At 42.9% G+C, this 27,121-nt stretch overlaps 1 protein-coding gene across 3 annotated transcripts in view; it reads right to left on the bottom strand.

The window, feature by feature from the left end:
- Positions 1-11,001: 11,001 nt before the first annotated feature.
- GRIA1 (glutamate ionotropic receptor AMPA type subunit 1) overlaps positions 11,002-27,121 on the bottom strand; it is a 323,093-nt gene continuing 306,973 nt past the window's right edge. For all 3 annotated transcript variants that reach the window (XM_032158439.3, XM_032158438.2, XM_032158437.2), the window contains exons 15-16: positions 22,679-22,813; positions 11,002-13,848 (exon numbers count right to left, since the gene is read on the bottom strand). In XM_032158439.3, the coding sequence (XP_032014330.1) occupies positions 13,648-13,848; positions 22,679-22,813 (336 nt within the window). In that variant the 3' untranslated portion in view covers positions 11,002-13,647. The remainder of the gene's footprint in view (positions 13,849-22,678; positions 22,814-27,121) is intronic.

Here is a 27,121-nt window from a genome sequence, read left to right as displayed (position 1 = left end):
GAGTACTGAATATGTGCTGGGCTTGGTGAGAGAGTGGAGTGGGAAGATTTCTGGAGCTGTAGTTAAAAGTTCTGGGTTGGCCTTGGGCAACCCATTAAATCCCTCCGAGCCTGTGTTTCCTCATCTGTAAAATGGGGATATTGGTGCCCACCCTTTGCCCTCATAAAGTTATTGTGAGACTAGAATGAGGCTAGATGTGCAGAAAATATTTTGCAAACTGACCTTGCTGCAACCCTCTCTTCAGTGGGTATGGGAGAAAAATGAAGATAAATAACTGATTTTTATTGCAAATCCATATTTTTGAAAAATGGACCATGAGTTAGTTTACAAGGTCATTATTCTAGAGTTTTTTTTCTGGAGATGGAGGTCTCACTATGTGTTGCCCAGGCTGGAGTGCCGTGGCTATTCACAGGCACAATCGTATTGCACTACAGCCTGGAACTCTTGGTCTCAAGCAATTCTCCTGTCTTAGCCTTCCAAGTATCTGGGACTGTAGGTGCATACCACCATGCCCTACTTCATTCTGGATTATTAATGAAGATTCAGCATTTATCTTTCTGCCAGGCTGGGAAAGTCCAGAGCTAGATAACTTTGAAATCTAAACCTGACTCCACCAACTGACAGTTCTGTGACATTGGGCAAGTTAACCTTTCTGAGCATCACAAGTGAAAACGCAGATAATAATGCCTGCCTCACAGACCATTCTTATGGACGTTAAAAGAGAGAGCATATCATGCCATCAGGCACAGGGCCTGGCTTATAGAAATTCACCTGTACCTGATTGTGACCTCTTGGTGCCCCAGCCACTGTATCATCCGGAATTCTTCTGATTAATATTCTTTAAGTATATTTACTATTATACAGAGAACAGAGAATGCGCAATTAGCGGGAAATGGCAGCACCATCTCTCTTTGCATGTCCTTCAGAGAAATGCAAGGGTTCTTGGTAACTCCTTAGAAGACATTCATTGCAGCCACCTGGAGGGCTCTCCTTGAGGCATTCTGTTGAACAGAATTTTCCCCACCTCCTTAAATTTCTAGTGACGGAACAAGAACATCTGTCCTGTCAGATCATCCTTCAATTTGGTTCTGCCTGCAACCAATATTAGTTTCCTTTTCTTCACTTTTTTATATGTAGGGACAGCTCTTGGCCAATTACATCTTCAAGTTAACTGATGCATGTTTTTACTCTTTTCCTCCACGTAAGGGATATCAATCACATCCCCAGCAACTGTCTGTCATTCTCGTTTGGCAGAGTGCAGAGACCATCATGAGTCAGGATGTTCATATTTTAGCTCCAGCTCATCCACTTTTGCTTGTGTGACTTTGAACAAGTCTCTTAATCCTTCTAAACTTCAGGTTTTTAATTTATAAAAATAGGAAAAATAATCTCTACTCCATCCATATTCAGAACATTGCTGTGGACCAAGACAGATGACAGTTATGAAAAAGCTTTATGGCTATGGAATTCTGTGGCAATGTGAAAGTGATTATTCCAGAGCAATCAGCACTCTAAGTAAAAGAATCAAATGTAGTGAGTGGAATTTTGTGTATGAGTCAATACATGGTACAGATTTTTCAGGGGCTTTTTAAAGCACTAAACTGCAGGTTGGCCTTGCTGGCCTGTGTATTAGTATAATTTGCCTCTGTCATTTTTCTGTTTATACACTCTCATTTATCTATGCAACCTCCCTCAAGTCCTCATGGAATGTATGCATTTAGTGTGTTTTTTAACAACAGTGGAAACAGAGTTAATGCAAAATTGATAGCCAACCGTAGGTGTCCAGTCTCTGCTGCAGAAAAAAAGTAAACATGAACAATAAAAACTCCCCTTCTCTCCCTGAAATGATTCAAAGGGAGAGAGAAAAGTGAGAGCAGGGAGAGGCTCTCTGCTAATAGACTATTTTCCAAAGGATGAGGAAAATAAAATTTTATGGACAGAAAGGCACCCCTTTGAGGACTTATTTATTGCATCCTTAACACCAAATCTTTTTCAGAGAGCTTTCAATTATGTATGAGTTAACACTCACAGCCCCTACTCCAACCCCTAGGAGGGGATTCTTTCCTCTGACAGCAGAGGAGAAAATGGAGGCTGATAGGAGTCAAGATGCTGACATTGGAGCCTCAATACACACACACGGATCTGGACATGAAAAGTTTGAATTAGATCAAACTGGTTTGAAACCAGTTGCTAACTATGGAAACAACTGGTTGTATCTCAAACACTGACTTCCTTTTTCTTACTTAGTTATATGGTTTATAGCTTGTCACTGATTGATGGATCAGAATTCCTTTGGTTATTTGAGATGAAAATCTAACTCAAAGCAACTAGGCAAAACAAACAATCGATTAGTTCATGTCCCTGGGAAATCTGGTTAAGGGGGCTGACCTCTGGAAAATCGGGTCCAGGGACTCACAAGCCATCAGGACTTTTTCCCTCCATTATGAATTTTGGATAAGTTGTCTTTGCTCTTTCTTACTGTAGAGAGGCTTTCTCTACATGATTTAGAAGATACCCTCGGATACTTTTTGCTTGGATTCAAAAGTAAAGACCTCCTTCTCATTTGATCTCCAGATTTAAAAATCCTGAAAACGGATTCTAATTGGCCCAACTTGGGCCATATGATCATATGTAGCTCAATCATTTTGGCCAGTGCAAAAGGATCCTAACTGGCCCAACTTGGGCCATATGATCATATGTAGCTCAATCATTTTGGCCAGTGCAAAAGGATCCTAATTGGCCCAACTTGGGCCATATGATCATATATAGCCCAGTCACTGTGGCCAGTGCAAAAAGGGATTATAGTTTCCTGGGCCAGAAGTGTGGGTGGGGCAGTGTACTAAGACTGGCAGTTCAAACAGGATCACATGATTTGAGCTCCTTCCCAAAGGGAGGAATGCCCTGTTGCAAAAATCCACAGATATCTACTACTAGTATTATACTGTTTTTTTTTTCCTAATGGTTTTCCAATGCCTGAGAAGCTAGTTTCTATATCATTACTAAATGGGGTCTAACCAGTTCATTATGCTGATTACTCAAATTGAATTAATAGCATCTTTTTCTTTCTTTCCTAAATGAGTTTGTATGTGAAGACAAGAACTCCAAGTCACAATGCATTTTTTTTTTAAAGAAAAATCAAAATGATTTTTTTTTCTGATCAGGTTTCAAAACAAGATGGAGAAAAGGGTAAGGAGTTATTTTATTTTTTCTAGCATATTTATATAAATATCAGTTTAATAAAATCACTTCTTACTCCTGGAATCATTTAGATATCTACTTAATCTTCCACTTCAAACTCTAGATACGTTCAGTATCAGGCTTCTCTGCTGAATAGCCACTTTCACTGTCTTTCATGACTATTTTTTAGGTGTACACACTAAAACAAAGACTTCCCAACTGTAAAGTTGTGAACTTTGCCTTCAACATCCTCTAATGGTGAATTTTTTTCTTACCTTCCTGCTCACTTACCCTATCCTTCAAGTTCCTCTCTATAATTTCTTTCTTTCTTTCTTTCTTTCTTCTTTTTTTGAAACAGAATCTCTCTCTGTTACCCAGGCTGGAGTGCAGTGGCACAATCTCAGCTCATTGCAACCTCCGCCTCCCGGGTTCAAGCAATTCTTCTGCTTCAGCCTCCCGAGTAGCTGAGACTACAGGCGCACACCACCGCACCAGGCTAATTTTTGTATTCTTAGTAGAGACGGGGTTTCATCATATTGGCCAGGCTGGCCTTGAACTCCTGACCTCGTGATCTGCCTGCTTCGGCCTCCCAAAGTGCTAGGATTACAGGCATGAGCCACTGCACCTGACCTATAATTTCTATTAAAAGCTATTATTAAGAAAACATCTTGTAACAGGTATATAGGGCCAGTTTGACTTTGCCAGATATTTTTGCGTACCAAGTGCATTTACAAAGAAACTTAACAAACTTTGTGGAATAAAAGGCTTTGTCTTGGATAAGGAATTTGGGGGGATACAGTAAACATTAAGGAAATGTTTTTGGTTGGGGGAAATGTGGTCATGATCCTGAAGTCTCACTATCTAGGCATTTGCCTACTCTATTGAGATTTGCTAGTCTTAGTTACAGCTTTCAGCGGCCTCTCTCTAAAACACCTTCCTGAGATCATAGCCTAGTTTATCCAGATACCCTCAAGTAACTCTACAAAAGTAGGAAGAAAAGCCAGATGTTGAGTTTTAGGACTGTTTAAATGTGAGAAAACCTCTTTCTTACATGCAGAGTACCCTGGACTTTGAGCCAGGAGAGCTAGCTTCTAGCTAGTCTCACTAGGAACTTACGTGAACCTAGGCAAGTCACTCATTCTCTAAGGTTTCGAGTTCGTTTGTTATAATATAAAATATAGTTGGATAAAATAATGATTAGATCATTTCTAACGTCCCATTCAACTCTTAAAGACTTTTCTGAGTCTTCGTTCATTTATTTAAAACATTTATCCAGTCGAAATGCTACTATCTCTTTCCAAAGATATTGTGAGCATGAAGTCAGACCATTTATGTAAAATGCCCAGCGCAGTGTAGATGTTCAACAAATAGCAGTGGTAATGTTTATAGCTATTAATTATTCTACCACATAGTTCCCGTGGCTTGGTATTTATGGACTGATTTTGTGTGCTGTTTTCTTTGTTGGTTTGTAACAACAGCCTTACTGTGGTAATAGTCCAAACACTTACATGTAGAGCCATTACAAGCACTAAAGGAGACCCTACCATGTGGTACATATAATATATTATTGTCAACATTTTCCATGGGCCAAAAAGCCTGCAATTATTCTGGAATTGAGGAGAATGTTCTGCTATACCAATGAAGGTGGATATGTCGCAAAGAAGCTTCCCTTCTTCATCTTGTGCTCAGGGTGATTTATAAATCCATCATGGTTCCCCCCTTTTTTTTTTTTGAGACGGAGTCTTGCTCTGTCACCCAGCTGGAGTGCAGTGGCGCAATCTTGGCTCACTGCAAGCTCCACCTCCCGGGTTCATGCCATTCTCCTGCCTCAGCCTCCCGAGTAGCTGGGACTGCAGGCTCCCACCACCACAACCGGCTAATTTTTTGTATTTTTAGTAGAGAGGGGGTTTCACTGTGTTAGCCAGGATGGTCTTGATCTCCTGACCTTGTGATCTGCCCACCTCAGCCTGCCAAAGTGTTGGGATTACAGGCTTGAGCCACTGCACCTGGCCCATGGTTCCCTTTTATTGAATATAGACTGGTCTCAGAATCCTCCTCAACACAGTGCCTTTGTTAGTGCAACACCCACTGGGGCCCTGGTAATTACTGGCTCCTTGTCTGGTGACTTTCTTACATAATCAAGCAGTGCCATCCACAGGTGGCAGGTCTTCCCCCTTCTGGTAGTATCCTTCTGGGGCTTTTTACTGGAAACGATCATGTGGACAGATGGCTTCTAGTAATCTGTTATGTGAGTTCCTGTGTTGTAGGAATTACATAAAATCTAGGTGGCTAAAGTTCTGCTTCTACTTCTGAGCCTCAGTTTGCACGCGTATAGAATTAGGATGGTGATCCTGCCTCATAGAATTGCTGCCATGAGGGTTAAATGAGAGGAAAGGTGGAAAGTGCCTTGCACAGTACCTGGCACATAATAGATGCCTACACTGTGCTAGTTTCTTGCTAAGCTTAATATCTGATACACACATGAATTTCTTTTTCAGCTCCAGAAACTTCAACAACTCCTTATTTCATGATGACTTAAGCATCAGCTCCCCATGTCCAGTCCAACCTTCTCTTTTACTGCTCTCCTTGGCAATGTGGTGCCAGCTACATTGAGTGCTCACACTTTCCCAAAGAAACCTTGCCTATTCCCATCTCCATGCCTTAGCATTTCAGCTCTACCTCTCTCATTCATTATGTCATTCAATGAATACTGATTGAGGAATTATTACATGCTAGACATTGTGCTGGGCAGAGAAGGTCCCTCTTCTTGTGAATACATATTCTAGATGCAAGCAGGGGAGAGAACAATAAGCAAGTAAACAAGATATTATTAGGTGGCGATGAGTAAGGCAAGAGTGAGTAAACTTAGAGCCAGTTTAGATAGGGTGGACAGGAAATGCCGTCTGAGGAGATGACATTTTGCATTACGATGTGGATGGATGGGGAGCCAGGCTCACAAAGATCTAGGTGAAGAGGGTTTCAAGCGGAGAAAACAGCAAAAAGTGCTGAAGTGGGACTGTTCTTGGCATGTTTGAGGAACAGGACAGAAGCTGGAGTAGCTGAAAAACAGAGATCAAGGGAAGAGGAGTATAGATGGTCATGTAATCCAAGGTCAGAGGCCCTTCTTCAGAGACTGGACACAAGATGATGATGGCATTTGGAAGATGACCCAGGCACTTTGCCTTTATTCCTATCTGGCATGTACCAGGTCGAAACTTGTGTTTTACTTAGTGGTGCTTATGTGTCTCATTTTTCCTTCCTGACTGTCAACTCTCCAAGGGACAGGTCTATCACTTATTTGTCTCTTATTCTCCACGACATCTACTTGTGGACATGGGTGCTCATTACCTATGTTTGTTAGAAGGATGCATGTATATTATTCTGGGATAAAAGTAAAAGTGAAGCTTATTCAGTCTCTTGGGGGAAGGGAGGTCTCACCAATAGGTCTCTGAACTTCTTCTGGCTGCAGAGGCACCTGGCAAAAAGAGCTGGGAGACTGGGAACAGCATAAATCACATCTGCAGGCAGAGTCCCCTGCTCTCTCTTGAGCCACGTTGTTAGGTCTGTCTGATTGCCTGATTGAACCTCTGACCTTGGCTTCTCTAGCCTGTCTATGTATAGGGCCGAACTCTTCTGACTGCAGCTTCCTTCACTAAACTCAACTTCTTACTTGCCTAAATTCATGTTAAGTGTTCATCTTCTCTGAAGGTTTACCTGATTTAGGATCTTCATCCTGCTCCTATTCAGCCTTATCTTGTCATCGTCCACATCCCAACATGCTACTGGGATGCTATAATTACATAAGACACGGTTTCTCAGCCTTGGCACTATTGACACCTTGAGCTGCATAGTTCTTTGTTTTGTGGGGCTTCCCTGTGCATTGTAGGCTATTTAGCAGCACCCCTGGTCTCTATCCACTAAATGCCAGCTGCAACTCCATTCCCCAGTTTTGATAACCCAAAATGTCTCCAGATATTGCTAAATGTCTCCTGGGGACAAAATCGCCCCTGGTTGAGAATTACTGAAAAACAGGATCTTAGATATTTTTAGATTTATCTTCCTTCCTTCGTTTCACAGACTAGGACACTGAGGCCAAAAGTAGTGAAATGAGTTGCCCATGGCCTTTACAGCATATTGATAGTAATGCAGGCAATAGACTTCATGTCTTTAAAATCTCTGTTCGCTGCTTTCCTTGGCACAGTGAAATCTCCCCAAGAGGTGGTCAAGTAAAGTGGAAATGCTACATGTAACTCTGGAGACAGACTTGGATTAGAATCTAGGCCAAGCCATTGGTTGGCTGCATGACTTTGGGTTCTAAGCTTCCATTTCCTCTTATGATGGTGATAAATCCCCGTCTCACAGGATTGTTTTGAGGACAAAAAGATGTACTCGAAACCCTAGCTTCCTACCTGGTATGCAGTTAGTGCTGAGCAAATGCTGGTTCCCATTCCTTGATGTGCTATAAAAATGGCAAATAGCATTGAGGAAGAGGACTTAAGAGTTAGAGTCACCAGAGGACTCAGTGTGCCCAGGAAGATGCAGTTGATGGGCAGTGCCTTCCAGTGGACTTTGTTAAAAATGCAGGTGGTGTGATCTGGTGTCTGTAATGGAAACAGCCAAGTAGTTTTCCGGTTTGGAAAATAACTGACCGTGTTGAAGGCTGACTCATTTGACAAAGTTGTTTTTTTCCCCTTTCCTGAGGAGGGACCTCTGTGATGATTATCTTATCTCTAATGTCTTGTGTCTCTTCTTATCCCCAGCAGAATGTTACGTTATTACAAACATGCCTAAAGGGTAAAAGAGCATGTAGAGCTCAAGTTGGGGACTCTGTCTTTTCCTCCTCTGGTATCAGATAAATATAATGACATTTTCCTCTTTAGGACTATGGAGATTTGATATCTGGGGCTATCTTGCCCAGTATAGGCTCTTACTCACTGGGACTCCTAGATAGAGGAGATACTGTTCACAAGTGAAATACTGGCCTCTGGCTTTCACAAGAAACCCAGTTCCCTTGGCCCACAGACACTCTTACAATTCAGAATGTGCCCAGAGCAACAGGAAGGAGAAACCATACTGAAAAAGTGAACTGCCATCAGGTGACCTGGGCTCTGTGATTGGTCTGGCCACTGACAAATACTCCTAATATAGCACTTCGTAATTTTCAAAGAAGTTTTCATGAATGCTTTCTTTGATCCTCAGGATGGCCAGATTGTAGTAGTTCTCAACTTTGGCTGCACATTGTAATCACTTGAGAGTTCAAAGCAAACAATAATAATTATTATTTTAAAAAACGTACTATGCCTGTGCTTCATCTCAGACCGACTAAATCTGGAGATATGTCTTGGACATTGGTGATTTTTTTAAGCTTCCCTAGTTGATTCTAATGTGCAAGCAGGGTTGAGAATCATTGCCTTTGTCCCATTTCTTTGATGAGTAAAAAGACTGAGGGCAGTACATTTTCTTGTCCAAGCTTGAAAGGCAGAGCAGGGAGAAGCCAGGTATTGTAAACCCTAATCCATTGGCCTTCCCACTATTGTTTCTCTACTCATGGTGTGACCTTTGGAAAGTAACTTCTTCAAGAACCCAACTTTTCTTCTTTTTTTTTTGGTTTTGAGATAGAATCTCGCTTTGTCATCTGGGCTGGAGTGCAGTGGTGCGATCTCAGTTCACTGCAACCTCCACCTCCCAGGTTCAAGCAATTCTCCTGTCTCAGCCTCCTGAGTAGCTGGGATTACAAGCATGTGCTACCACACCTGGGTAATTTTTGTATCGTTTCAGTAGAGACAGGATTTCACCATGTTGGCCAGGCTGGTCTCGAACTCCTGGTCTTAGGTGATCTGCCTACCTTGGTGTCCCAAAGTATGGGATTACAGGCGTAAGCCACCATGCCCAGCCAAGAACCTCACCTTTTTCTTTTTTTACCTTTACCCCCATAGAAATTCTTTCTTAAATAGCACAAAAGCATTTGTTATGGAACAAACTTGCTATTTTGTCTCTTATTCAAGAAAGGTTGATTTTTTACTTTATTTCAGTGAAAGACATCCATGCCCGCTCCTGCAGGGCCTTGGTGACTCCCTCTCAGTGCCCATCAGAGTGTTATTGACCAGATGAGCTAAAGAATAGGGATATAAAAGATTCAAGAAAAAGCCTTGGTGAGCTTGACTTCCTTCCTCCCTCTTCCCCTCTCCTGGGCACACAGAGGACATCAAGTTAATAGTGAACTCTAGGGATCTGGAATGGAAGAAAAATCAGAGGATATGCATTTCAACGTTCACACCTGTAGCATCTCTCTGACAGGGGGTGCTGTTCTAAGTCCAGTGTTAACCTAATTTTACTATGGAGTTACTTTGACCACTAGTTGAACCTAAGTCCAATGCCCTTGTCATGACCAGAACTGATCCTAAACTTGACCAAACAGAAAAAGTTATCTCCATTTTCATCATGAAGGCTCTGGGGACCCTCTTCCAGGCTGGATCAAACATTGCTAATGGAAGCTGGTTTTTAGTACCCTCCCTTACCTGCTTGCTACTCCTGAGCCTAGATCCATTGTAAAGGTGCTACAAGTGGCACTCTTCCCTTCTCTTTTCTTTTTGCAATCCTGTCTAGATTAATGATCTCTCCATGCCCTGAGCATGGACTGGCTTTCCAAAAAGAGTAGCAGGTGTGGCTTTCACCATTCCATTTTCAGTTACTTTGGCATAACAGGTAGGTAGAGAACTCACTTGATATTTCCTGGCGATTGTTCATCATGACCTGGTTAACAGTGAGGTGGGTAGTTAGGGTTGTAAAGGCTTGGATTTAGACAGACTTAGTTCAAATCCTGGTGCTGTCACTTACAGGATTGTGAGCAAGTTATGTAATTTCTTTAAGTTTCAGATTTCTCATCTGAAAGGCCCTACTTTGAGGGCCTTTGTTATGATATAGAAGGTATGAAGTGTGCTTAACATACTAAGTGCTCAACACATGGCAGCCTGTGCTACGATAGCCATTATGACCATTGTCCAAGCTATTTGACAGTAAGGCAACAGAAATCGTTTTTCTCTGCAGTCAGCTGGTGTTAAGTGCTTCCTCACTCAGAGGTACCCTAGATGCTGCAAGGTGTATGCAAACAATGTAGCTTCACACAAGCCTGCCAGTTTCTCTTCTTTCTCCCAACCCTTTTCTATTGTAGTAGTTATTGTCCATGCTACTGTTTGAACTTCTCTGTTCATTTATTTTAGACCTCTGGTCCTTGTTAATATGCAGTGTTCCTTGGGAAAGAAAACACTTGAAGTTGTTCTTAATCATTGATACCTAAGTATCAACAAATGTCAGATCCTTTACAGAAAGCCATTTTGCTTAAGGGGGGAAAAAAGCTTCTAGGCAAGAATGAAGGTTGTGGTGTCTGAGGACCAAAATTATCCTCTAGATAATCTAGACTTATAAGCATGGTCTAGATTTGTTTCTGGCTGTGACTTCATGCACATCACAGCTATACCTCTCCAGTTTGGGGATGTCTGGGAGACATTCCATGTGAACCATCCAGTTCCTTAGAGGTACTGTGATGGCTGCAAGTCAAGCCCTGGTTTTTATGCAATTGGAATTGTAGCTCCTGGAAGCCAAATACCACTGTTTGCCTTTTGTTATTGTTGTGGTTATCCTATTTGGATGAATAACTCACAATGTTCTAGTTCAGCTGAAATGACTCGAGAGCTGTTTGTCAGTTAGAAACAGTGGTCACAGTTAAAAACCTACTAGTCTTAGGCTCTGCTATAAGGAAATAATCTCTAGTGCCCTGGCTTCAGAAATGGCACAAAAATGGAATGGACAAATATGAAAAGTAGATAATGGATCCACAGTGATTTAATATTCGGTGATATTTTCATTTTATGCAAATACCAAAAGAAAAAAACCTGGCTATTTGAAAGAAAAACAGGAACCAAAAAAATACTTAGTGTTTGATCAAGCAAGAATCCTTTCACACATCTGCCAAGAGAGTTAAAACAAACATAGATGTTAAATAAAAGGCCCAGGTACCAAAGAGCAAAATTTAATGAAAGCCAGAACTGTTAAGTATGGATTCCTGTTGAGAAAAATGTCAGTCTCTTTCAGAGTTTTCCCAATGCTCTATTTTTAAGAAAAGTGTAGTAAAAATACATAATACAAGTTAACTTTTTTCTTGCTTTTGTTTTCCTTTCATTTCTCCATTGATGAAAAAGCATATTTCGCCAGAGTCTTGGACCCCCTCATAGCATAGACCCTCATTTCTAGCACAAACAAGTCTCTCTTTATCCACTCATGTTACTTGTGGGCTCAGTAGCTGGAGAGGCGTCTTACCAGGCCAAAGGCAAAAAGTCTTTGAAGCATGTTGATGTTAAAGGGTTATTTCCAACTCTTCCAAGATGCAGACTCCCTAATGGTGGGTCACATCGGATTCTGCAGTGGTAGGCTGAAGGCTGAGAAAAATCTTGTGTGAGGGCAGGGGCTGAGAGACATCAGCTGGCAGTAGTTAAAAGCAATCATCCATCTTGAGGGTCCGGTTTCATGAACCATGCCCACAATGACACGCGAGAGACTAAACAACAACACTTGAGTTGAAAAAGTGAAGAGTTTGATTTTGGAAGGATTCTTTGCTATGGCTGATGGCAGGAGAGTGGAGAGACATAGAGATGGTGTGGGTGCACTGAGAGAATCCACAGAAAAGCCAATCAAGCTGCACCTACCCCTAGGTAGGCTCCAAAACCTTTAGCATGTCAATTGCTAATGATAACCCCTAGCAGAGAAAATTGGATAGAAGTAGGGGATAAGGGAACAAGCCAGAGTACGGTTATCAGTAAAAGCTAATGACACATGGCACATACTGAATCATGCACCAAGAAGAGTGACTGCTGGAGAGCTGGAAGCCAGTTGCACCAAGAATGAGAGTTGGGATCTCCAAGGAAGCTATATGTCAGGGATTCTCACTTCCAACCAAAGTTGAACTTAGCCTGGGCTTCTCTCTATAAACCCTGCCACTTCACCAATCTTGCTTTAGTTCAGCTTTGTAGCCCCAATCATAGGTATATTGGAATACAATGTCCTCATGCTATCTTAGCTGGGGGCAGGTCAGCCTCCTTGGGTTAGAACCTGGGATCAAAAGTCTTAAGTTGCCCCAAATGTCATTATCAACTTAATCCATCATCTCCCTATACTTCTTCAATTATTTCCTTGGGTATCTCACTTTCTAAAGATGACAGAGCATTATCTGGCCACATGCTAAAACAACACTTTATATTAACATAAAAACCCAAGTTCTTTGCTTCAGCATAAACTTCATACGTGTTTTCTCAAACCTAGGATAGGGCACATCATGGGAAGCTCTATTTTGTGTGGGCTTTTGATGAGGCTTCCTCTTCCAAAATTATTCTGTCACCTTTCTTTTACACTTAGCTTGCTTAACATTGCTCCCCATGTCAGAGGCTCCACAGAAGAAAAGAGTCTATCCCACAGTGGATTCCTGCTTAGATGCCAGGCAAAGAAAAAGTGAGAATCGTAGGCAATATCTCCCTGGCTGTTATCTCTTCCCAAAATTCTGCTTGGTTTAGGAGGCCAAGTGCCTTCAGCCAACAGACTGCCATTGAGCCTGAGCACACCAGAAGGACATACTTCTCAGGGCCAAGGTTGACTCTGAAGAAATATACCATACCTATGACCTATGAAATGGCTCTTTCACATTAAAGGAACTGTTTTTCTGAGCAGCAGTAACTTCAGGAGTCCTTCTCTGACTGCACATCTGCCCCTGCCCTCTCCACCACCCTCATCCTGAGTTGATTTTCACCTGTGTTCTCCACTAAATCAGTGCTTAAGCAGTGCCCTACTTGGGGAAGGCAGCCCACTTCTCCAACAGTGTCTGTCTCCATCAAAGGCTTGGGGCCAAGGAGTGGAGGGTAACATGGACAGCCCCCATGGAGAATTAGTTTGAAGGTTGCTTTCTTTCCTCTTGCTTGTAAAGTGGAACAAATCTTGAATCTCCAATCTGAAAACTGAAGAGGGGTGGGTAGGGAGTTGGGGATAAGAAGTAAGGAGAAGGAAAGGGCCTAACAGAACCTGCAAACCATGGATATTAGTAAGAAAAAAAAAATTGCACACACTAAGACACACTAACAACTGAATTAAAATAAAACAGTGCAGTTTCCTCATTAGTGTTCCAGCGACTCTGCTGTCAGAGACACAGGATTCATTAGACAGGGTTACTCTCCCCTTATTGCAGTACAGTGTTATTTTTTCATCCTCACTTAGCAAACAGAAAAGGGTGAAAGAACATCAAAAAAGGAAAAGGGACAGCAAAATGTTTTTCCAATTTTTCAGGAAAACCTGTTGAATCATCCTTCTTGTGGTAGCAGTGGTTGGTGGTGGTTGCGTTTCATTTTGTTGTTGTTTTTGGCACTGAAGGGTTTGGGATGGGGCTGGGGAGCCTGAGCCTGCTCCCCAAGGGGTCTCCATCTGCTCCAGTTACAATCCCGTGGCTCCCAAGGGCATCCCTGAACTGTGGCTCATGCAAGGAATCGATTGCATGGACTTGGGGAAGTCATGGCTGACCACCCGACCATTCTCTCCACTGCCGCCGCTGCTGGCTCCTGCCCCGCTGTTGCGGGGGAGGGTCGATGTCCGTATGGCTTCGTTGATGGATTGCTGTGGGATCAAACAAAAACCCTTTTCAGGAGGACCGGGGGTTCTTCCCCGGGTCCTTGGCAATGACAGGCAATGGGAATGAGTCAAGACTGGACTTCAAATGTAAATCCAACTCTGCTTCCCCATCCACCCCCTTTCCTATTCTACAATGCTAATTCTGACTTCTCAGGAATGCAGAAAACTATCACTTGGCCCTGGACATGTCTGATCCCCTCTCTTAGCCTCAAGTTGAATGTTCAATGAAGTGTGTTAGATTGGGTGAGACAGAAGATCCTTTCTTATTCTTACATTCTGTGATTTCTAAAGGTGGAATATTTCCTTGGTATTATTGATTAATGTGTGATGTAGCAACACAACTAAGTGGAAAACCTTCTAAGAATGGGGTTTGGAAACTTGGATTCTAGTTCTGGTTATTACATCAACTAGTCATGTGACTGTACATATCTCCTTAGTGTTCTAGAACTTTAAAACCTCCATGTCTATGACATATGATTATCTATGCACCTACACACTGTTATTAGCAAGAATGGTGATACCCCATGAAAAATGCTTTGAAATGTTCAAATAAATTGAGGGTGTGATATTGTTGGGTTAAAATGGAAAACTACCTCTGATTTACTCAGAAAAAATTCTAGCTTACCTCTATAGCAGCATGTGTTAAGGGAATGTAGGACTCGTTTGAATAATACAATATGCAAAATGTAATTGGAAAGGAACATGTGCTAAAGAAAATGAGAATGCATTCCAAAGATTATCATCTGTGCGTCAACTGCTTCCCATCAGCATGTAGACCCTGTACTTCCAGACTGACATAACAGATCACTGCCACTAAGCTTGTGACTTCTAGAATGTCGGAATTCTAGGTCTGAAAAGGACTCCAAGGATCACCCCAGAATCAGATGAGTTAAGTGGGATATTCAATACCACAAAGTAGGTCTAGAACCATATCGTCTTAGACAAGAGGAAGCATTCTGTTGAGTGTTCCTTTGGAGAAAGACCATTGATGACAGGAAATCCAGACCCTTATCTTTTACTGTCCATCTCAAACTTTCCATTAAGAAACAATCACAGAATTTTTGAGGTGGGGTTTGGTTTCTTGGTGGGAATGAATATAAAGGAGAATTTTCAATGGGACCAACCCTACCTCTTCTTCAAGGCGCATTCTGTTCTCACTGTCTTCTTGAAGCCTTCCTAGACTACACCAGCCTGCTGTAAGTGCTGGCTCCTCTCATCTTGTACTCATGCAGTATACATTCTCTTGTAATGGTTCTGCCTCCAGTGTATAAGTTTTGTCTTCTGTAAGACAGCTTTCTGTAGGAGGGCAAGGGCCATGTCTTCTCAATCCTCAGCTTTCCCACAGTGTATCCCGTAAGCAATTAGATGCATAGTGATGCTTTTGAATTTGTCTAAGAAACACCAACCACCTAGGATCCGTCTCAAAAAGTCTATGACTTTCTCTCTTACATATTGCCATTATTCTAGTGACCAGAGAAATCAGTCAACCTTCTGTGGCCAGACAGAGATAAACAGGGCAGTTTTGACCCATTTTTTCCCCCTGCTATCCTTGTATTACTGGCAGTTCTGACAATGTTTTAAAATGTTCTTTTTAAAATCCATGATTCAGACAGATTTGCCCCATATGATGCACCACCCACACTGGTTCTGTCTCCTCCTCAAACCCATGACTTGATTTATTTACATTCTCCCTTGGCTGTCTTCCATTGAAGAAAAATTGTGACCTGGATTGCATTCTTCTAAGTCAAAGGCCAAATAAATACTACCTTGAAGCTACACCAGGGAAATGTAAAATGAAAATATGATAAATTAATGGTTTCTTATCCTCACCTAAAAATATTGAAGAGAAAATAACATTTTATTTATATCTGTGGGAAATATGGAAACTTCTATAGATTAGCTTGGAATGTCTATCATTCATGATTTTTCTCTGCCACATCCCTTTAATTAAGGAAAAAAAACCCACTAAAGTTTACACATATCACCCTGGCCTTTGTTCCTCAGAAGGCTCACATGTTTTCATAATATTCCATTGAAGTTGTTGGTACTTCATGAATTTGTCTTAAAGGACAAGATTGATAACCTAGTCAACATTGGTGCTTGCCAAAGTCTGAGATAATTTAGCCAGGCATGTAACTAAAAATCTTGAAGGTCACATCATTAGAGTTGGTATTCAAGGAAGCTGAGCACTTCTCAAAGGTCAATGACTCCATACCCTTATCATGGGTGGTTACTACCTTCTTACTGGCTTCTTTTCGAATACATTTATGAAAGTCAAGAGAAATGATAAATGGAGTCCAAACTTTGCAGTGGAAAGCAATGCTTAATGTCAACTACATCACTAGTTCTTAAACTTGGTTGCACATTGGAACCATCCAGGGAGTTTTGGGGAAAAAACCCTGATGCCTGAATCCTACCCTAGACATGCTGGTGTGGTGTATGGCCTGGGACATCTGGAGTTTTAAAAGCTCCCCAGGTGATTCTAAAATGCAAGCAAAGTTGAACCACATGATCTAATTTGTCCCTTTTACTTTACAGAGAACCTGATGACAATGATTGACTTGTTTAAGGTAACAGTTATATGTGACCTAGTGACAAGATGAATGACCTTCTAAATGTGATTCTTCCTACTCCCCCCACACCCCCCACCCCCCGTCGTGGCTAAGCTGTCATAAACTGCTGTCATTTCTCCCCTAGCCTTTGGGAATGTGGCTTTCCCTTATCCCTCCTTGACATGCCAGCCATTCTTAAAGTTCATCCTTGAGGGTGGTGGTGGTGTTTTTGGAACTGATATTCAGAGACAAAGGGATGAGTAAAAAATCCAACTTAAAGACCCTAAAATTGGCCCTTCGGGACCTTATTTTCCTAACAGTGATTGCATCCTAACTTTTCAGCCACTTGCTTTTCTAAGAAGTGTGTGCTCAGCCTCTGCACATCATAGAATATCCTAATCAAAGCTTAAACTTCAGTAATGTCCTTGCTCAGGCAGATGTGCAAAGCACCAGTGACCACCTGCTGCGGAGGATGCTCCCCTTGAGTTATCAAGTCTCTCAGCTGTTCATTAATTCCAGGAAAATGTGCAAGCCCTCAATTGCTGTAGCTTAAACATGCCCTGTTAGCACAGCCATATATAATTTTGAAAGGTCAGCGTCTCTCGTGGGGGTAAGAGAGGCTGGGGATTATTTTCCTTTGGGAGTGAGGTGGTGAATAATACTTTGCTGCCCTTAATATCAGCTAAGGATTCAGGAGCCAGGGGAGGGGCAGGGGACCTGAGATTTTATTCAATTTGCAATGTGTCTTAGGTTATGTATTTTCTGCTATTATATGACAATTTGAATTAGACCGAAATGTTATGAGCTGCCTGAAGTCCCTCTCTGAGTCTCCCACTTTCACATATCACCCTTTTCCGTTAGTCTGTGTTCCAGTCTCCTTGGCCTTCTTCCCCTTTCTGGGCAAGAGTTCACGTCTTTGGGTCTCTGACACTCGTGTATGGCTGGCAATTCATTTTCCTGGTTAATTCTTTTCATGCTTTGATTCTGTTAAATATCAGTTTCTCAGGGAAGCTACTCTGACTGCCCCATTCTTTTATCAGGAGAGGCCTCTGCTCTATACTTGACAGCACTGGGCATTTTTTTCACTAACACTCATTGAACATGTGTTTGCTTACGTTCTGTCTTCCCCATCAAACTCTGAGCTTCTTGAGAAAAGAAGCAGTGTCTGTTTTGTTCTTGACTGTATCCCCAGTGCCGAGCCTTGCCCAGCACGCAGTGGTGCTCAGTATGTCTTTGTGGAAGGGATGCGTGTAGGGCACCTTCCCACTATCTGTGTGACACTTGTCCTGCTCATCGACATGTCAAAGGGGAAAGAGACTCATCAACACCCAGCAAGGGTTTAAATACTGTAGTCAGTCAGATGAGGGGAAGTGAAGGGTAGAGCTACATTTTATTTGTCTTTGTGAGCAGCACTGTGGCTGGGACTGGAAGAACAGACAATAGGTACTCAAAAATGATCCATTGCCATGTGGTTGAAGGAGGACAGAGAGATTTAGGAAAAGTGGCTTGGCTAGTACCAAAAGCCCAGGCTTTGCGGAGACCATGTTGGAGGTCTAATTTCTGGTTTTTCAGTTTCTAGCTTTTGTGACCTAGCCAGGAAAAGCTACTTAGCTTCTTTGAACCTTTATTTCATCTGTAGGATTGTAAGAACAACCTATTGCATGGTTAATGAAAATGTGCAGAGATCACTTTGAACATAAAAGTTACTGAAAAATCATCTTTCCTTTTTCTCTTCCTTTCGTCTCTTTCTCTCTCTCCTGCCCTTCTTTCTCTTTTCTGCCCCCCTTTCTCTCGTTCTTTCATCCATGAAGAGTGAGGAAGGTGTTTTTAAGCACTGTTGAGACACATGAGAAGATGACCCTGAACAAGTTTAGGGGCTTAAGGCCATAAGAGTGGGCCAAGGGCGGGGTGTGGTGGCTCACGCCTGTGGTCCCAACACTTTCGGAAGCCAAGGCAGTGGATCACGAAGTCAGGAGATCGAGACCATCCTGGCTAACATGGTGAAACGCTGTCTCTACTAAAAACACAAAAAATTAGCCAGGTATGGTGGCACGTGCCTGTAGTCCCAGCTACTCGGGAGGCTGAGGTAGGAGAATTACTTGAACCTGGGAGGCAGAGGTTACAGTGAGCCGAGATCGCACCACTGAACTCCAGCCTGGACAACAGAGCAAGACTCTGTCTCAAAATAAAATAAAATAAAATAAAATAAAAAAATATAAAAAAGAAAAAAAAGAGTGGGCTTGGCCGGGCACGGTGGCTCACACCTGTAATCCCAGCACTTTGGGAGGCCGAGGTGGGCGGATTACGAGGTCAGGAGATCGAGACCATCCTGGATAACATGGTGAAACCCCGTCTCTACTAAAAATACAAAAAAAAAATAGCTGGGCATGGTGGCAGGCGCCTGTAGTCCCAGCTACTCAGGAGGCTGAGGCAGGAGAATGGCGTGAACATGGGAGGCAGAGTTTGCAGTGAGCCAAGATCGCACCACTGCATTCCAGCCTGGGCCACAGAGCAAGACTCCATCTCAAAAAAAAAAAAAAAAAAAAAGAGTGGGCCAAATACTGTTATAATGGAAAGAAATGAGAGGGAAAACTCTCACCAAATGCCCATGTCATCATCAATTTGGGTCTCTCTGTAAGGTTGGGGGCTGTACTTCTGAAAATAACTAATTGCTTTTGGAGAAAGCTAAGCACAGAATAATAAAGAGAGCTGCAAAGCTGAAAAGTCTGAGAGGCAAGTTGAATGCATTTGTCTTATCTCTTTCGGATAAGAGAGGAATTGGTGGAGCATCAACAATTAAGGCTGGGTTGATTAATAAAGAAAGTATCTTTTCTGCAGTTGGAAGATGGAAAATTCTATTAGGAGCCTCAGTGAGTTGGATAGAAGTCACACCAATCAATGGAATTAATTCTAGAAGATTGTGGTGGAAGACATTATATTAATGATTCCAAGAGATCCTGATGTTGGCTTCTGAAAAATTTAACATCTTCATTGTAAAGGGAAGGGTGAGAATGTCCCCAAGAAGCTATGCCATGAGTCAGTGGTCTCTTTGAAAGATTCTCATTTTAATCTAAATAGTGTGACTTCAGTGAACGTCAACATGGTCCTAGTTTTAAGAGGATCCCTGGCATTAGCCACTCTGGCACCACCACCTGGCACTGGTTATGATTATTGGGAGTCACTGTAATCCCAGAGAAAGGGCTGGATGTCCAGCTTTCCTGCTTGGTGGATGACTGGTCTCGTCATAGTTCATGAGCACAAACATGGGGCCAAAACTGCCCCTTGGATGATATTGTTTGTAATTCCTAGACTGGGTGGTTTTGACGGCAATACTTGCTTTAACTAAGAGCAGCTCCCTCCCATGCCCTACCTCATCCTCTAAGAGATTTTTTCCTTTGGATACAATTTCACATTAATTTTACTAATACTTACTCTCAGTGTGTGGGATGTCCACACAACTCCTTACCTTAAGGAACTCACAATCTATATAGCTTAAGAACCCTAGCTCATGTAAATAGGGATAATAAAAGGAAAGTTTTAAGGAGGATGTATCTGGCCACTAGTAACAACTATTATTTGAAATACTAGTTATCATTGTCATTATTATTTACCGAGGGCTTACTGGGGCCCAGGAATTTTTGCCAAGCTCTTTATATCCATTATTTCATACAATCCTTACAGCAATTTTATGAGGTATATACGGCCACTGCCTCCATTTTATAGAAAAAGAGGATCAGAGGCCTGGTGTGGTGGCTCATGCCTGTAATCCCAGCACTTTGGAAGGCCGAGGTGTGTGGATTATCTGAGGTCAGGAGTTTGAGACCAGCCCGGCCAACACAGTGAAACCCCATCTGTGCTAAAAATACAAAAATTAGCCAGGCGTGGTGGCACATGCCTGTAATCCCAGCTACTCGAGAGGGTGAGGCAGGAGAATTGCTTGAACCCAGGAGGTGGAGGTTGCAGTGAGCCGAGATCATGCCACTGCACTCTAGCCTGGCCAACAGAGCAAGACTCTGTCTCAAAAAATAAATAAATAAATAAATAAAATGAGGGTCAGAGAGTTACTAAAACCTAAGATGACATAGTTAACAAAGGGAGCAGAAAGAATTTATGCCCAGACGTTCATTCTCCAGAGCTTCTACTCTAGATGATGATGCTGTACTGTCTTAGACAAGCAGTGAGAAGAAAGGAACTCCTTATAATCTGTACTGGGCCAACTCTGGGCCTCTGGCTTGAGTCATGGTCTATAGAGAAGGTTTTGAGGGATGGTACAGGTTGTAGCTCCCTAGTTCTTGTCCTGTTCCCCTTTTTTGCCACCGGAGTAACCTTTCCTCATTTTGGAGGGTAATGTAGGAGAGTCTTTAGTCCTATGTTTTGAATGGAATGGTCAAAGAGCTTTGAGTAGGTTCTAGGAGTCCTTGTGTGTGCAGCCAAGCTCCTTGGAGGTCTACAGTGGGTTTAGAGTGTCTGGGTTTAGGCATAGTCTGAAGCCCATGCCTTTGTAGATCTTGTCATTTGAGAGGACCTGAGAGGGACCTGGAGATGGATGAGCTGGTCGAGAGTAGGATTGGGGTGTTCCTAGGTCCCTGGTGAAATGTCATTGAACTTCCATTCCTTAATTGTTCCTTGTTGTGTCTTGGAGAAGTTGCCTTTTAAATGGGCTCTATGAAACAGAAGACAGGGTAAGGGATTGGCCCATAAAAAGGCACATGAGTGGGAACATGAGGTGGGGGCGAAGGTATGGAGTACGTGAGGAGAGCAGATTGCTAGGGTGGGAGTGGGGTAGGTAGGCTGACAGGGAAATGCTGAATGCCAGGACAGAAGGCCCCCAGCTCCTCATGTACAGAACTAAATACAGAATTTCTAAACAGAATGAGCAAATGCTCAGAGATGTCTTCTCCAAGGGTGACCCCGGAGGTATGTGTAGGATTGAGGGTCCAAGGCAGGGAGAGGCTGGGCAGGAGGCTATGTTTGGATCCAAGAGTGGGCATACTAAGCTTGGAGGCAAATGTCTGTTGAAAAGTAGGCTTCTTAGGGTACATTCTAATAAAGCAAATTCTACCAAAGGATCTTTTAGTCTTGTCAAATCAAGGTAATAGTATAGGTCAGCATATCACCATGGCTACATTGCCCAGAGGGACTGTACTTCTCTTCCCTTCTCTATCTAGATCCCACCTGTCCTTCTGAATTTTGGCATCTTCCTGGAAGCCTTCTTCAATCTTTCTTCTCTAAATTCCTATAGGCCTTCCTATCTATACCATAGGTTGCCTCACTGAGTAATTATTTTGTGCCCATTCTTTGTAGAAGGTGAAAGGTGCTGAAGATCATAGAGTGCACCTCCCTCCTCTCTGAGTCCTCATGATGCCTTGCTCATGGTATGGTTCACATGATTAACTTCCACAAATAATTTCTTACTGAAGCTAAATGTTGAGGGGCCTTGAAGATCATTTAATCCAAACTCCCTTTTGATGCTTGAATCCATATTTTTGTCAAGAGTTATTCATCCTCTACTTATATACCTTCAGTGATGTTGAAGCTTGCTACTTTTTAGGATATTCTAGTCTTTTTTAGACAGCTCTTTCAGAAGAGTAAATTTAGTGTATCGTGTTAACATTTATCCTCTATCACCTTTAGTCATCTGTTCTTGTTGCATACTTTGGGACTCAATAGAACTAGCCTGTTTTCTTTTTCCACTTGGAAAATATTGGTATTTTATAGACAGCTCTTAAATCATCCACAATTCTCTTCTCCAGTTCCCTTTAGCTACATTTGATGTGGTTTGGGGTCATCTCACTAATCTGCTTACCTTTATCTGCACATGCTCCTCTTTGTCAATGTCTATTTCTTAGAGTGGAGCCTAAGAAAAGACCCAATTCACCAGGTATGACAAGGTCAGCACAGAGTAGAGGGTAGACATCGTTTCCTTTGTTCTGCAGCCACACTTCTGATGCAACTTCAGAGAGAATGAGCCTTGGTAGCCATCACTCTTGCCTCTCGCTGTGCTGCCTGTCCATGTAAACCACTAACCTTCAATCTCACCGACCCCTCTCTGACAAATGCAATTGTTTTCTTGGGCCTTGTGTCTGGCCTGACACATCCCATCTTCCTTCCTTTCTCATGGCTGCCTTTGTCCCCGTCACCTTCCTCCTAACAGCTTCCTGCTTCCTGTCTTGTGCTGACCTCAACCACCTGTCATTCCCCACCCTTTCTAGCAAAGGGACTCCCAGGAAACCCAGCTGCATCACAGAACAGGTTAGGAAAAAGGCCTGGGAAGACGATGCCACCTTCATCCGCTTGGATTCACTACGGGATTTGTAGCAGAACTCGATTAAGGCAACCAGCATGGCTAGTCCAAGTCCTCCGATCAGGATGTAGAACACGCCTGCCACATTGCTGAGGCTCAGAGCACTTGTCTTGTCCTAAGAAGAGGAGGAGGGAAAGGAAGGGGAGGGGGAAGAATAAAGTGAGTCAAGAGGCTAAAGACCATCCAAGCAGCAGCATATTTTCACACATACACTCAACCCCACACCCTCTTTAACATTTGCAATAGCTGGATAGGCTATTTATTCATTGACCAAGTGTTAAACATTCCCCAGGAAGAAAGTATGTGTGTATATGTATTTATACATTTTCCAAGCCTCCCTGATTATGTTGAGCTTGTAATTACAATTCCCCACTCCTCAATGCCTTTTCTAGGGTGAGAGATATCACAAGAAATTTAGGGCAGCTTCGACCAAAATTTGCACCTTTGAGCTTACCCCATTCTTTCAAAAAACCATGTCCCTTCATTTTCAGCTCGATTCCTGCCCCCGCCCCCTCTGCCCCAATTTCCTCTGTTGCTTGGTAACGCATTGGCCTCACTCATTGTTTATGTCTCCGAGTATTTTTCTGAGAGTTGGTACTTACAATGAACTTTCCCCTAGATGTGCATTCGATTTCAATTTAATAAGACAGTTATTGTACGTATAATAAAGACCAACTGATATATATGTTAACTTTACTGCTCTGAGTGCCAATTTAGGGGAAGAAAAACTAGGGGGCTTAGAATAGTAAAAAGGCACTGAGATAGAAAAATGGCTCTATTAAATCTTAATAATTATGCTTAATTGATATCATTTTTCTGTTGGAGGTGCTTGCTAAAAACACTGGAGGCAGACCCAGGTGGCTGAATTTAGAAATCTCTGTTGCCTGCGATAAAAGATCTTACACTGGTTTGGGATGAGCAGGGTCACAGAAAAGGGTGCTTCATTCCTAGGAGTCTGAAGACAAATACTCATGTCTAGTAGGAGGTGGCCAGGGCTCACCCTGTGGAGCTGGAGGAAGGCCACTGGTCTCCTGAGATCATCCCTGAGTTCTGTCACCTCCAGTGGAGTTCGAAAGTGAAGGTCTGAGGGACAACACCTTCCCAAGTGGTGAGAACAATCAAATACAACTGATGGTCATGGTGAGAGGTAATGGCTCAGGAAGCGGAGCAAGTTGCTCACTCAAACCCTTGACACAGGCAAAAGAACATCTTTAACTACTAGGAGGATACTCATTCCTAGATATCATGGCAGCTCTAACACCTTTGTTTATATTGTTTGTTCATGTACAATAAATGTCTCATTGAATTAAAATGAAATGCACGCCTCAATTGGCACAGGTACACACCATCGTTGGCTAGTTGGTGGCACTGGATAGGATATGGCCTTTATACCTATCCGTGTGTTCCTTTTCAGGTGGGGAAATAGGTGAGCCATGCAAGGGGTGGACTGTATTGCCCTAGAGACTCTTCTACTGACGTTTGCCTATTAGAATCGGGGCATATGGAAAGGAATCGCTTATTGACCAATAAGTCAGTGGCCCCTGCCCTAGTTCTAGTTGGTGCATTGTACAGGATCCAGCAGGACTGAGCTTGGGGACTGTAGCTGGCAAATAGCAGCATCCCTTCCCTTCCAGTAGCAGCTTTGGCCAGCAGAGCATCTAAAGCATGCCCCTTGGTGGCTTCCTGTATTGCTAAAGCAGATGGCTCTTGAATATAGGTTACACTTGGCAAGGCATAGCCTGGCTTTGGAAGCAGTAGAAATGATTATTCAAAGGACTCAAAGGGGCAAAATTTCTCCTGCTCTGCTATAATGGCCTGCTAAGGGTAATATGCAAAAAATGAGTTCAGTGCTTGGTTCAAGAGTTGGCTGAACAGGTAAATTCCCACTTCACATGATTTTTAGAATACTCAAAATGTCTCCCTGTTTGTTGTTCAGAAGGCATGTATTTCTTCCTCTGGAGAGTAATACTTTAGAGTCCTTGGGGGACTTACAGTTCACAGAAGTTCCTATGAAACTCTTCTGTTTAAACAGGGGTAGGGGTGGGGTTAGGAGGCATGTATTATCAGCTCAAACCTTAGTAAAGAGTGGTTGACAGTGGAGCTCAGAAGGAGTAGGTAGAGGCACAGGCCTGATGCAGGTGGCAAACAAGAAAGCTGGAGGCTGCTGACTTCATGAGCTGATCAGTCTTTCAATAGCCAAAGCACACCTTGCCCCTTTGGTCACCAAGCTGTTTTCTTCTTGAGGTTTACCTTGGTTGTGGATAGCCTCCAAGGACAAGGGAGTGATGGGCATCTTTTTCTGTTATTATCTTCAAAAGGCCCTAAGAGGGTATCTGCCTCCCTGGCTTACAAGGAGGAGCATTCACTTCCAGTATATCTAGGAAGGAAGTGGGGTGAGATCTTCATATGGACGGGGGTGGAAAGGCATGTTCTATATAAGCAAAGAAGGAGGGCCTAATGACTGATTATGTCTGGAGGTGAAGAGCATCCTTCACTTTAGAAGAAGGTCTCTGGCCCAGGGAGATGGCAGTGTGTATGAGGGGGGATACATCCTTTACAAAGAGGACAGCTAGATGGTATAGGAACTGCCACCTTTTGCAGGATGCACAATGTCACTGATCACTATTTATGCTGACACAGCTCTGTAGTAGAGGAATCAGGAAAGACCTCTGGAATCAAGGGAGAACCTGGGCCCAACTGCCACCAATATCACAGGTAACACAACCACCTACATTCAGATTTATTTAATAGGATGTGGGATGAAGGACTGGTATTGGTGTAGTCTTAGTCCAGATAACTGAGGAGTTTCAATTTACACAAAGTGTTCTGATTCCCCTTAAGCATGTCATTAGCTTTTTGATACGATCTTTCTAAGAAGGCCTCAGGCCATGGTCTTCTGTTTAGTTGCCTTTACTGACTCTCTTTGTCTCACTCTGTGGGAATAAAATGGGACATCCTGGGGCAGGGACAAAAATCCCTTTTATTTGAGGACCACAGCTCTAGTTCCTCTGGTCCGCAGTGTTCATAAAAGAGGCAGCTTCCTCGTGGATCTGTGTACAAACAGCTACTCACATTTCACAGCTACACACTTCCCAGCTGTGATCAGGGACAGGGGAGAGATGGAGTTTGAGTCTTCTGAGCACCCCTCAGGGTACCCCATTCTCCTATTCCATAGCAGCTGCACACCCCAAAAGCTAGGCAGCTTGTCAGTGGGGGTGGAAAAGTCACAACTCATCTCCCGCCAGGAGTGGGGAAAGAGAGTGACAGTACCAAGAAGAGTGACAGGTGAAAAGAAAAATAAAAGTCCTGTCTTGCAGAATCGCTGGGCTTGTTGCTATGGTGATGAATGGTGATGAATGGTGACGAGACCCCCCCACTCATCTGTACACCTTAACCTGTTGTCTGGATTTGCTGTCTCCCTCATATGGAAAGGAGAATCCCCCCCCCCCATATTTCTCCTTGTTCTTTCCACATACTGGGGGACTGTCTCAGGCTCCCTCTGTGCTTCTGAGCCAACATCTCTTCCAAGAATGTAGGGCTGATTCATGAGGAGGTCTGAGCTAGGCCTAAGGTAGAGAGACTTGAAACTTTCTTTATGGAATAAGCAGAAAGCTCTAGGGAGAAGCCAAGGCTTTTGGCCGTCAGACCAGTCACTTCCACTGAGACTGGTGCTGCCTGCCATCAAGACCTGCTAACTTCGGACCAAGCTTCAGTTTCTCCAAATGCTTCCATTCCTTCTTATCTTCTTGGAGAAAGTATAAACTCGTACAAAGCAAAAGCACAGTTTTGCTTCTGTCTATATCCTATTGAAATTCCATACATTTTATGTTATGTTTACATCTGGATTTTTAGGGGAAGCCTACATGCTCACCACATGCTGAATCTGTAATCTGACTTAGCCTTTTATGGCCACAAAGAAAGGTCCACCCATTAGCCTTTCTGCTACAGTAGGCTTTCTCTTGTGCTTTTTCAAAACTTGTATTTTTGGCTTAAAGACCATGTCCCTGAGCAGTTGACTACTTCTTGGAGTGAGGCCTGAGTGGTTGGCTAGGCTCACTCATTAGCTAAGACCAAAGTGAGAAAATTATGGGGATTTGGTTCAACAGAAGGAGAGCTTTTAAATAAACAGAGCTGTCAAAAGGTGGAATGCACTGCCACAGGAAGTGGTGAGTTCCTCAAACATGAACACATTCAGGAAGAAGATGATGAGGTCATGTAAGGAATTCAAGCACTGAACACAGAACTGGACCAAATGACCTTTGACACTTGTCCCCACCCCCAAAACATTTGAGGCACCTAAGGAGTTTCTAGAGGGTCTGGGATCATGCCTTTTAAAAATTCTCCCTAGAGACTAATACCTTTAGGGAATGCAAAAAAGGAGCTCATGTTAATTGGTAACGTCTGCTGTTCCATTTCCAATCTA

The sequence above is a fragment of the Hylobates moloch genome, unplaced genomic scaffold (genome assembly GCF_009828535.3).
Source record: "Hylobates moloch isolate HMO894 unplaced genomic scaffold, HMol_V3 SCAFFOLD_6, whole genome shotgun sequence".
NCBI classification, from domain to species: domain Eukaryota; kingdom Metazoa; phylum Chordata; class Mammalia; order Primates; family Hylobatidae; genus Hylobates; species Hylobates moloch.
This window is presented reverse-complemented; position numbering and strand designations above follow the sequence as displayed.